The 11,420-nt window shown below is 52.3% G+C and overlaps 1 protein-coding gene across 1 annotated transcript in view; it reads right to left on the bottom strand.

Annotated features, from left to right (window-relative positions):
* SORCS3 (sortilin related VPS10 domain containing receptor 3) overlaps positions 1–5,216 on the bottom strand; it is a 630,771-nt gene extending 625,555 nt beyond the window's left edge. Inside the window, exon 1 of the mRNA XM_032178305.2 lies at positions 4,058–5,216. Coding sequence (XP_032034196.1) covers positions 4,058–4,684 — 627 coding nt within the window. The 5' untranslated portion in view covers positions 4,685–5,216. The remainder of the gene's footprint in view (positions 1–4,057) is intronic.
* Positions 5,217–11,420: the final 6,204 nt, after the last annotated feature.

Raw genomic sequence — 11,420 nt, forward strand, 5'->3', positions numbered from 1 at the left:
TTTGGCAAAACCCTGAAGAATGGCTTCCGTGGCAGGCTTCTTTATTAAGCCTCCAAAAAGGCAGAATGTATTAAGATATTGTGACACAGGAACTGTGAGCAGGGACGACGAAGACAAGGCAACCCAGCCAAAAGCTATTTGAAAAATCTGTTTGGGAGCCACAATCAGATGATCCAGTGAGTGAAATACAATTAATCTGATCAAATCTGTCACTATTTTGCACATTAGGAGTAAATATTTTAGAACACAGTCCAGCTGAATTAGTTAAGGGTAGGAAATCCTGCCTGGGAGAATCTGTGTGTTACACCTACTAGTATGCTCAGGGCAGGGCGATCTGGGAGGGCCTAGAAATATCAGCATCTCCCCATTTCTCTTCACCAAGATGCAGTGTTGGGCACATTAATTGAGAACTACCTGGCAAGTATTCCAAGCAGATACACTGCAGGGGCAGCAACCTGCAAATTGCTGCCACTTCGAGTGTGCTGCTGGAAGGAAATGAGGACCAATGTCAGGGTAGATGCAGTGTTTTCACCTCGGCACCAGGAATGGGGGGCCCCATGAAGGGTTAATCCAAGGAGGAGGGGGTGTGGAGAAGTGGACTGTGCCTTCACAACTTTCCACTCTACAGAGCCATTTGCCAACTCACTGAGCAAGCAGGGAGGCTTCTTCTTTCATTTGAAGGAAAAGGACAGAATAATGTGTTTTTCTGTTTCCCTGTAAGCCACGGGGACTGGGCTCCCTCTGGGTGTTTGTGAAACACTCTCTAACCCATTAATCACCAGGATTCCAGCTGGAGGCAACTGGAGAGAAAAAATAGCAAATCGCTCCTCTAGAGTAAAGGCTCCAAGGCCAAGTCCACTCACTTTCCAGCCAGAGCACCTGGCAGGCAACATGGTCAGAGGTGGTGCCCAGACCCCATGCCCTCCTGATTCCTTTGCCCAAAGCCCGTTGCACTCCTTCTCCTTTGCCCCCAAAGCCATCTCTTCTCAGTCCTGGGACCAAGGCAAATACCCACCCCAAGCCTTGGTCAAAGGTCTCCTCCTGTACCCTCAACCACCTGGGGCACACACTGGACCAATGGGGTGGGCTGAAGGCCCTTCTCCTACATGTCCCACCCTGCATCCCTGACTGTAAACTCAGTCAGAATGGAGTTCAATTTTCAATTTCATAGGGTTACTGAAAACGCTCCCGAAAAGGGAACTCATATCAAGTAATCAGGTGCATCAGAGACACCTGGAAGAAGAGCAAGGAAACCCTCGTTGTGTTAAAAATTAAACTGGTGGCCTCCTGAAGAAGGACATGTCTAATACTCCAGAAGCCAGAAGAAAAGATAAAATTCTCTTTCCATGTCAGAAGAGCCTGGAGCTAAGCCCCATGTTCTCTGTTTTATGGACATCTCCCTCCCCTTTGAAACCAATGATGAAGGAATTTTCCCAAAGTGTCCTCATCCTCATCACTCTTCACCCTGGCTTTTATTTACAACACCTTCTTTTCCTGCCATCAGGAAAGGGCGACAGGAGAAAAATCAACTGGGTAAATGTTGCTGAAACTGGTTTCCCAGTGACTCTCCAGGAGATTTCCTTAAAGTCTCAAAGACAGGGCCATGTGAGTATGCTTCTCCATCTTCTTTACAGAGGCTCACAGACCTCATAATCAAGGATGTCTCTCTCGTATTGCCTATAAAATGTGGTCAGAAGAGATAGGTCCAGCCTAGGGGCTAAAGAGGCAGTTCTTCCCTAGATTGGAGAGAGAGGATAGTGCATGGCCCTACGTCCACCTGTGGTACTCTTGCATGGGCTGTAAGGCTGGCCAAGAGCACAACCAATAAGTCCTGGGGGCTGTTCATACATTGTCCAATCTCATTGCTGTCACCAAGGACTCCAAGCCCAACTGCTCCAGTCCCCAAACCCCTTTGGCCGTCATTTGACTGAAGAGTCATTTCCCCAGGAAGCACGGGCCAGACCTGCCCCCCACCTCTTCTGCTGCACAACTGCTTTGAAGATGAGCAAAGAAGGCCATGCACAGTTAACTGCTATTTGCAGGAAGCATTTTCTCTAAAGTTCCATCTTCAGAGGCTTTGTAAATACTCAAAAATAATCCTTAAAATAAAAGCAGAGACACAGAAAAACTCTTCAGGGAGGGTGAATTTATATTGTCCTAATGTGGCAGTAGTAAAGCCACAGATGTGAAGACATTACATCCTCCTTTTCCTAGGATATATTTACTTCCACACATCCTATCCAAACATCACCAAGTAAGAACCCCAACACACAGACACACACACACACACACACACACACACACGCACACCCTAATTATCAAACTAAAATGAAGTTGGGATTCACAACCCCTGCTGTCAGAGAATCAACCCTGAGGTCAGAGAATCTCCCCCCAGCACACACATATCCAAGTCCTCTTGGAAGGGACTTGGAAGTCTTCAATCACCCAGCCCTGCAAAGGCACACATTGTCCACCCCTCTAGCCAGAGCTGTCAGCCCGAGGCTACGGGGGTCTTCATCCAAGGCAGATGAAGCCCGCCACCGCGCCGCTGCGAAGCTGGACTCCACTTGTCCTTCAAGCCCAGCATGGGCTACCCAGGCTGGGCTGCCCGCGCTGTGCATCATTAGAAACCAAGAAATCTGCACTTTGGTACTGCTTATGTGCTACCTTCTGCGGATCCCTCGTTTTCCTCTTATTAGATACCCAATCCTGGACATCCCAGGCTCTGTTAAAATAAGGCAAAAATTTCCCAGAGAAATCTTATCAAACACCAGTCATGAAGAGAAATACAAAACGGCAGGGAGTTGCGGGGTGAGTTCCTATCAAATCAATTCCCCAAGGCTGCTTGTACAGACACCCGTCATCCTCCGCCTGGAGCGTGCACCCTCCCCAACGCCAGGTTCTGATCTGAACCATGGAGCCAGAGAAGAGGAAAAGGATATTCCAAATCTGGCTGAAGTAGGGACCGCGGGAGGGAGGGAAGTGGGGGAGATGGTGGGAACCTGTCCCCCGCCTTTTCTTTGCTTGGCTGTACAGCTCTGGGTGCCGGCGAGGTAGGGGGAGCCCCTCCGGGCACGCGCTGCGGGCCGCTGCAGCTGCCGGGCAGGCGCGATGCTCAGTCGGGCGCCCAGTTCGGAACGCCGGAGTCGGCCAGACCGGGTTCAACGACGCCACCTCTCGGTACATCCTTATCCAGGAGAACCCGGTGGCGGGGAAAAGCGGGTAGAGAGGTGTGCAGGAAGCTCAGGGACCCAACTCCGCTCAGGGAGCCGTTTGTGGCGCAGGACGCAATGGTGAAGGCGAGAGTTTTCTGCTCAGCGACTTCCGTGTGTCTGTGCGTGCGTGAGGGCGAGCGGTGTGGCATGGGCGCTGGATGGGTGTGGAATTTCGCCTCACGCTTTAAACTTTTTTTTACCGCCTCTGCTACGGCTTTCCAGGGCCGCTCCCTGGACTTTGAAGGAGGAACCGGGGTTACCTGAAGGCCAAGGCTTGGGGCCGACTTGGCCGAGCCTCCCTCCTGGGCTGGAGGACTGCGCGCCTGGAGCGGAAAGCAGCGACCCCGAGGCGAGCAGGAGGCTGGGAGTCCGAATGGCCTCCCGGGTTCCCTTTCGCGTGACGGGAGCGGGCGGGTGGGGGTAGGGGGAGCCCGGGCAGTCGCAGGAATCGGTATGATCAGCGGCTCCTGCCCCAAGTCAGCCCTTTTTCTCATCCAAGAATTCAAGCACCCCGCAAAGAGGAAAACTGACCCTCCAAGCCAAGTATGGGAGAAAGTGAGCACAGATCCCTCCCCCACTCATCTTTAAGAAGCCCCTTCCTCCACTCCCCTCCCCGCGGCCTGAAGCCTAGGGTCTCCAGTAAACAAACGCACACAGCGTCTAACAACAAACTCCATTAACCTGTTGGGGGCGTGGGGGGAATCGGACAAACCTGTTATCTCGAAAAGTCGAGGCGTCCCCCGCCTAGACCCCCCAGGAACTATCTGTCCCCCGCTCCTGCCCCCCCCCATTCCCCTTCGGTGTCAGGAAACAGGCGGACCCGCCGCCGGGTGGGTACTCACGCTGCTGTTGTGTCCCGACCAGTGCACCATGGCTTGGTTGTGGGCCGAGTCCCCGGTCAGCGCGAAGGAGGTGCTGGGCAGCCGGAGGTCTTCAGCCGCCGACCCCCCAGCCCGCGGCGCCTTCACCTCCTCCCGGGAACCCTTAGACAGGGGACGGCTTCCTCTGGAACCATCGGCCGGAGCAGTAGCCCAGGCGTCCCCGCGTTCCTGGGTGCTTGGGGGCTGCGCCCGGCGACTCCTCCTCGCGCCGCCAAGCTTGGCAGGAGCTGGGATGCCCCGGCCCCGCCGCTCGCCTGCGGGCGACGTCCCTCTGGCTTTCACCTGCATCTCACCGCCTCTGCCGCCGCCCTGCTGGGGCAGCAGCTCTGGTCCGGCCCGGCGCCCCAGCACGGCGGCTCTCCGCGCCGTCTCCAGCTCCTCCGGCCACTGGCTGGCCACTGCCTGCGGCGAGAGTGGAGACAACGCCGGTGGCCGCGAAGCCGGGGCCGCTGGGCGTCCGGGACCGCCTGTCGCGTCCCAAGTGATCTCGGCGCCGGCCAGGACCCACGTAGACAAGAGTAGGAGCCCCGTCCGGACAAGCGGCGCCCCCGGCCAGCCTGCTGGGCGCTCCGTGCGCGCCGCCTCCATCCCGCTGCGGCTACCGCGGCTCGGGCTGCCGAGTGTGTGGCGCCCGCCGAGGTGCGGGTCCGGCGCGGGGGGTGTGCGCGCGCCGGCGAGCGAGCGAGCTAGTGTGTGTAGGGGGAATGGGGAGGGGGCGGCCGGGAAGGAGGTGGCTCCGGCTGGCGCGCCTCGCCGGTCCTCTCCACTCTTCCCTCCTAGCTCCCGCTCGCCCGTTCTCTCGTCCAGAGGGTGATTCCAAACCCGAGGAAAAATAATAATTGCCCCTTCGGTGCTTTCTTTCTTAAAATCAGATTCCCCCCAATCTTCCCTACTGAGCTCCTCCAGAAATTTGGTAAAAAGGAGTAAAAAAAGGTAATAAGAAAATCTTCTTAAAATATGAAACTCAAGCCGGATCCAGGAGGGGCCGACAATAGACCCCAATCCCGAGTCTCTCCGAAATCCAACCTCCAACGTGCTCCCGGCGAAGAGTTGGGAGCCGCTTCTGGACGCGTTTAGGGGTTTACTCTTCGGGCCTGTTATGAGGGGCGGGAGATGGCGCGCGGGGAGGGTACTGGGGTCTCGGGGGAGAGGGAGGAGGAGTTGTGTGCTCAACGCCAACTGTTCGCGTTCTAGAGCCGAGGGGGAGCCAGGTGCCTCCGCTCCGGGAGGCTGCGCACAGAAGCCAAGCGCGGGATGCACCCGGGACTCTGCTCGCTGCTCCCTGGCCCGGCCGGCTCCCGGCCAAACCCCGCCACACGAGGCCTGCGCCCCCGCGCGGGGGCGCGGGGAATGCGTGCGTGCGCGTGCGTGCGCGCAGGCAGGCAGGCGTGAGGCGAGAGGTTCGCAGGGGGCTGGCGGGCAGACCCGGCGCTGCCGCGTGGGGGCACCTGGCTGAGCCGGGCCGGGAGCGCGGTTGGGTGTGAGGGGGCGCGCGGTTCCGTGCGTGCGCGTTTGCACGAGCATGTGTGCGTGTTAGTGTGAGCGATGGCAAGTGGGACGGGGGCGGGAGGTGTGCGCTTGGCTTTTGGTCGCGCGCGGATCACGCACGGGCTGTGTTTGCATTTCCAGGAGCCTGCGAGTGGTCAAAGAGGCAATGCTGAGAACTAGGCAGGCCACTCTCGGCAGCCCCCTCCTCTTGGCGCCCCGAACACCCACGGCCCCCACTACTAGCGGTTAGAACCTGATAAAGCCTCCTAGGGGATGAGGGAAGAGAGGCGGAAGGCCCCGGCGGGATCGGGGACTTGCCAGATATTCTCGGTTGAGGGACTCTCCTTGCCCGGACCTCCCGGCCAGAGGTGGGGCGAGAGAGTAGTCGAGATGTCTGCTCTTCCAGGGAGGATCCAGACCTCATTTTGCTGCCTAGGATTTTGAGGTCGTGCCCTCACTCTCCCCAGTCCGTTTCTGAACGGACTCAATTGTTTCAAAGGGTCGGCCGCCAGTTAAGAGGGTACTCGGGCGGGAGCCGCGTGGGCTTATCTGGCTCCCAATCCGCCACTGCAGGAATGTAGCTGCGCGCTTGGTGCAGCTGAGACCCTTCGTGACCGTAGGAAGACGGAGACTTTAGGTGGGCTGAAGGGAAGTGAGCTAAACCCAAAGACGACTTCCAGCTGCGGTTTACAGGCCCCAGGACATGTGGTGTAGCCCGCCGCCTCCGAGAAGCCCCTGGGATTTCTAGGGGTTGAAAAGTCTGAGATTAGAGGAGCTACAGGAGGAGCTATTAAGAAAGGAGCAGGCAGGAGGGAGGAGGCTTAGGGAGAGAGAGACAGCCTCCAGCCCTGCTCTTCCCCTTCGGGAGTAGAGTTCCTCCTCTCTAGAAGATGGTTAAAGTGGAGCGAGAGGGAGGGGAATGCGCGGAGAGGGAAGAAAGGTGAGAGGAAGGAATGAAGGAGAAAATAGAGGGAAAAGGGGAGAGGGAGAAGAGAGCAAAGACAAGATGAAGGAGAAAAGCGGCGAGAGAATGGTGCAAAAGGAAGAGACAGAGAGAGGAGAGGAGGCGAAAGGGCGCCAGGTAAGAGCCAAGAGGGATGGAGGAGGCAGAAGAGGCGCCTGAGAATCTAAGCTGCCCAAGGAAGAAGACATCCAGCGATTCCCGAGAGCCCCCGCCCTCTTGAACTTGCTTTTCCACCCGGTGCCAAAATGGCAATTAGCAACGGGGGAGGCTGGGCCGAAGAACCAAGCCAGCGACAACGTCCGGCCCAGAATGGGGCGAGTCCTGGCATCTGTGGGTTTCCAAAGACAGGGCGTAGCGGGTAGTCCCAAGAAAAGTTCCAGCGCCGCAGGCCCAGGTGGGCGCGGGACCGGGCGCTGGACGAGAGCCGGCCATCCGCGAGTTCCCAGCGCCCCTGCCGGAGGAGGCCCGGCGCTGCAGCCTGAGCCGAAGCTCGGGGTTCGGGAGGGACGCGGTGCTGCTCTTCTCTTCAGGCTCTGGGCGGAGGTGCCACAGTATAAGAGATCTGGGCGGACCCGAGGCTCATACAGCCCGGAGGAGTGTAGTCTCCCAAGTCCTATGCGCACTGGGGAGGTGCACCATCCTGTCCCCGCAGCTTCCCGCGGCCTCTGAGCAGGAGCAGTCGGGTGCAAAAGAGGCAGACGCTCTGAGAGGGGCCTCCTTCTCTTTCTTCTGCCTGAAGAAGGCCCTACCCAAATGGAACCCGGGCAGAGTTGGATCCTTGGGATGGGCTTGAGGAGATGTAGCTTAAAAGCTTTTGTTTGAAAACAAACAAAAAAGGAAAGACTCCCGCAGCTGTGAGATTTTCACATGCCTCCTGCACCAGTTCGTTTTCTTGGCCTTGCTCCCATCCATTATAGTCTTCTTCCACCTGCACCCTCTCCCTCCTTCACCCTTTGCCTGAAAATCCTTGCCCTCAGCCCTGAGCTTCCCCTGCCCCCACCCCCAGCCCCCTGCCTCCAACCCCCTGCTTCCGAGTCCCCATTAGCCTTCTCTAGTGCCCAAACTTCTCCCAGTAGTTCTCACCTGTACCCACAGTATCCTCTTCCTCACTCCTAGACTTTTTGCAATTTGACATCTGCTTTTAGGCGACTCAGTCAAAGGCCTACCCCAACACGCCTGACATCCTCACTCAACAACCTCTTCTTCCTGCATGTGTAAACTTGTCCCATCTGAAAAGGTCTCCTTTGGTCTACATGTACCAGGATCTTCTGGGTCCTCCCTGGCCAGCCTCAGTCAAGCTTGTCTTCTTTTATCCACATCTTAAATTCTGAGTCCCAACCTCCATCATTTCCCCCAATTCTCCGTGCTTGGCTCTCATTCTGTTTTCCCTTTCTCCTTGTCTGAATGAGCCCAGTGATCAGGTGCATTTCTGTCCTACTACCACCTCCTGGTATTGACTCCTGGATCTACAACTTCACCACATCCCCTCTTGAGCTTCACACCTGACTTCCTCATTGCTTCATACGTGTATGTGTTCACCTTGAAACCCATATGCAGCAAAACCTAAAACCATCACCCCCTCATCTTCTTAGTCACCTAGACTAGACACTTGACTTGCAAGCTTGACTCCCTCTTTTGGATCCCCACACCCATAAAAACTCTTGTCTAGTCCTATTTTTAAAAGTTTTTTTTTTGTTTTTTTTGTTTTTTTTTACCACTCCTCTCCCGTTCATTCCTAGAGTCACTGCCTTAGATCTGACCCTCAACATCTCTTGCCTAAGGTTTTGCAATAGTTTCCTCTCTTCTCCTGGTCTTCGGTTCTTTCCTTCTCCTAGCCAGCCTCCACACTGGCACCTTCAAATAGAAATGTAAGCCACATAGGAAATTTTAAAATTTCTAGTAGCTTTATTGAGATAAAAAGGAACCAATGAAATTAACTTTAATTTTTATTGAACTGAAGATACCAAAAATAGTTTCAATTTGTAATCAACATAAAAATTATTGATGTATTTTTACATATTTTTGTACCAATGCTTCAAAATCCAGTGTGTATTTTATACTTACAGCACATTTCCGTTCAGACCACCCACATTTTTTCACTACCACGTTTCATAACCACATATGACTAGTGGCTACTGTTTTAAACAACACAGCTCCACACTGTTGACAGAAATAGCCTCTTAAAACATAAGGAAGATTATATCATGAATTGCCCTCCTCAAAATTTTTCAACGACCTACCATTTTTATAAAATCCAAACTTCTTTGAATGGTATCCAAAGCTCCATGTACTTGCCCCACCTCCATGAACTTTCTTACTGTATCCCTTAAGCCTGGAATGTGTCCTCTGCCACAGTTTTCAACATGGAAGGGGCTTCATGGGAAGAACCTTTCTTCATGGAAGAATCCTCTTCCATGGAGCTTGCCTCCACAGCCTCATAGTACTTGTTATTATATCATTATTATCACCATCATCATGTCAACGTCATCAAATTCTTTGTCTTCCTATAAGATAGGAGCTGTCCCATATAAATTTGGAATTTAAAAGAGAGGACAAAGGTTAAAGGGGGCTTCCATTTCCCTTGCTGACATAATACCTACTTCAGCTGGGAAAGGCAGGTTGAGAGTGAGGATTAGCCCTCACACAGTCCCCATAGGGTCGGCAACAAATGCCCACTGGGAATGCATTTTCTCACCAGGGCTTCTGTCCCTGTTAAAAACAACTGGAGAAAGCAAACTGTATACTGTAAGTTATCCATGAGATTACACTAAATGTCACCCAAATAAGTCTTTCAGGTTTTTTTTTCTTTTTTTTACCATCACAGTGAAATAACACTTTGGGAAACTGTGCTGCTTCTCCCTGACATCACAAATACACACAGACACATACAGACACACACACACACACACACACCCTTCCAGACCCTCAATAATCTAATAGATATTTTGCCATCAGCACTCACAGCAGGCACAGATAGAGAGGCATTCAAATGATTCCTATTTCCTTTTTTTTTTTTTTTTTTGAGATGGAGTCTAGCTCTGTCACCCAGGCTGGAGTGCAGTGGTGCGATCTCGGCTCACTGCAACTTCCACCTCCCAGGTTCCATCGATTCTCCTGCCTCAGCCTCCTGAGTAGCTGGGATTACAGGTGCACGCCACCATGCCCAGCTAATTTTTGTATTTTTTTTTTAGTAAAGGTGGGATTTCCTCATGTTGGCCAGGCTGGTCTCAAACTCCTGATCTCAGATGATCCGACCCCCTCGGCCCCCCAAAGTGTTGGGATTACAGGCGTGAGCCACCACGCCCAGCCCTATTTCCATATTATATAAAATGTTCAGCACCTCTTACATGAGGACCTAAAAGCACATTTCTCTTAAAACTTGGATTTCGCCTGTGAAACTGACATCCTTTCTTAAAGGCTCTTTTAACTGGCTCTGTCTTCTCACTTTGTCTTCCTCTTGTCTAAATAGTCACACTGAGTACTGAGTTAACTTGTTCTAATGGTCTTCAGTCAAGATTTTTATCCTCTGCTCCCTTTTTACTAAATGCTGTTTTTATTGTTTGATACTCTTTGATCTTACTATATCTGTGTATTTTTGATAAGCCACTTCACATTCTCTTTAGAACTAAATAGGAAATTAATTAATTGATTAACATCAAACAACAGTCTATATTGTAACTCTCTGAATTTCTAAGGAGGCAAATGATTATGAAACAAAACCTGAAATGCAGACAAAACCAGCCAGATGATCACTGCAATTAGGACTTCCTATCACCGTGTGTCCATGAAGTATCTGTTTTGCTCAATCCTATATCCTTAGCACCTGGCCCAATGCCTGGCACAGCAATGACCCTCAATAAATGTGCAATAAAAAACAAAACAGATGAATTTAAATAGTAATACCTCCGCTGCAGCTACTAACCACCTGTTCTTTTTAGCATGTCAACTTTCTAAAGAGGCAAAAGCTCTAGGACTTGATTGATACTGCTTTCCACAACACCTTATTGCATGGTATCAATGTTCCTGTTGTAAGCCACAGAAAACAATTCTCCAACACAAATTTGGAGAAAATTATCTTATGAAAAGCAGCCGGGCATGATGGCTCATGCCTGTAATCCCAGCACTTTGGGAGGTCAAGGCAGGCAGATCACTTGAGGTCAGGAGTTCCAGACCAACCTGGCCAACATGGCAAAACCCAGTCTCTACTAAAAATACAAAAAATTAGCCAGATGTTGTGTTGAGCGCCTGTAATTCCAGCTACTCAGGAGGCTGCGGCAGGAGAATTGCTTGAACCCAGGAGGCAGAGGCTGCAGTGAGCCAAGATCACACTACTGCACTACAGCCTGGGTGACAGAGTGAGACTCTGTGTCAAAAAAAAAAGGAAAAGAAAAGGAAAAAAAGAAAATTATCTTATGAAAATGATATTGACTAACTCCCAAAATTGCTGGGGGAGCTGGAATGCTAGGCTCAGGGGTTCTGCAGGCAGAATGACACCTGAAATCACACCACAGAATTGGTCCTATAAGGACCCTATTACCAGCATCACTAAGCCTAGATGCTACAGCTTTAACAAGCACCATAAGAGTTGAATGCTGAATGTTGCTGCCACCTCCATTGTCACCAGCTAGCCTTCTGCTTGCTTTTTTGTATCACTAGCATTGATTGGCCAAACCTAGATCACTAGCCCCTACCCTAGAGATGCAATGAGGAGGCAGATCTGCCTCCTGAGATGGGAAAGTCTCCCACACACATGGAAGGGAGTTCAGATGTTGGGCAGCCATAGGATGAAGCAAGATAAATGTCCACTGCACCCATCACCAAAAAAAATATTTCTTTGAGAAAGAAAGGGACCCTGTTTGCCTTCATCTTGAA

Source organism: Hylobates moloch, unplaced genomic scaffold (genome assembly GCF_009828535.3).
Source record: "Hylobates moloch isolate HMO894 unplaced genomic scaffold, HMol_V3 SCAFFOLD_3, whole genome shotgun sequence".
In the NCBI taxonomy this organism is placed as follows: domain Eukaryota; kingdom Metazoa; phylum Chordata; class Mammalia; order Primates; family Hylobatidae; genus Hylobates; species Hylobates moloch.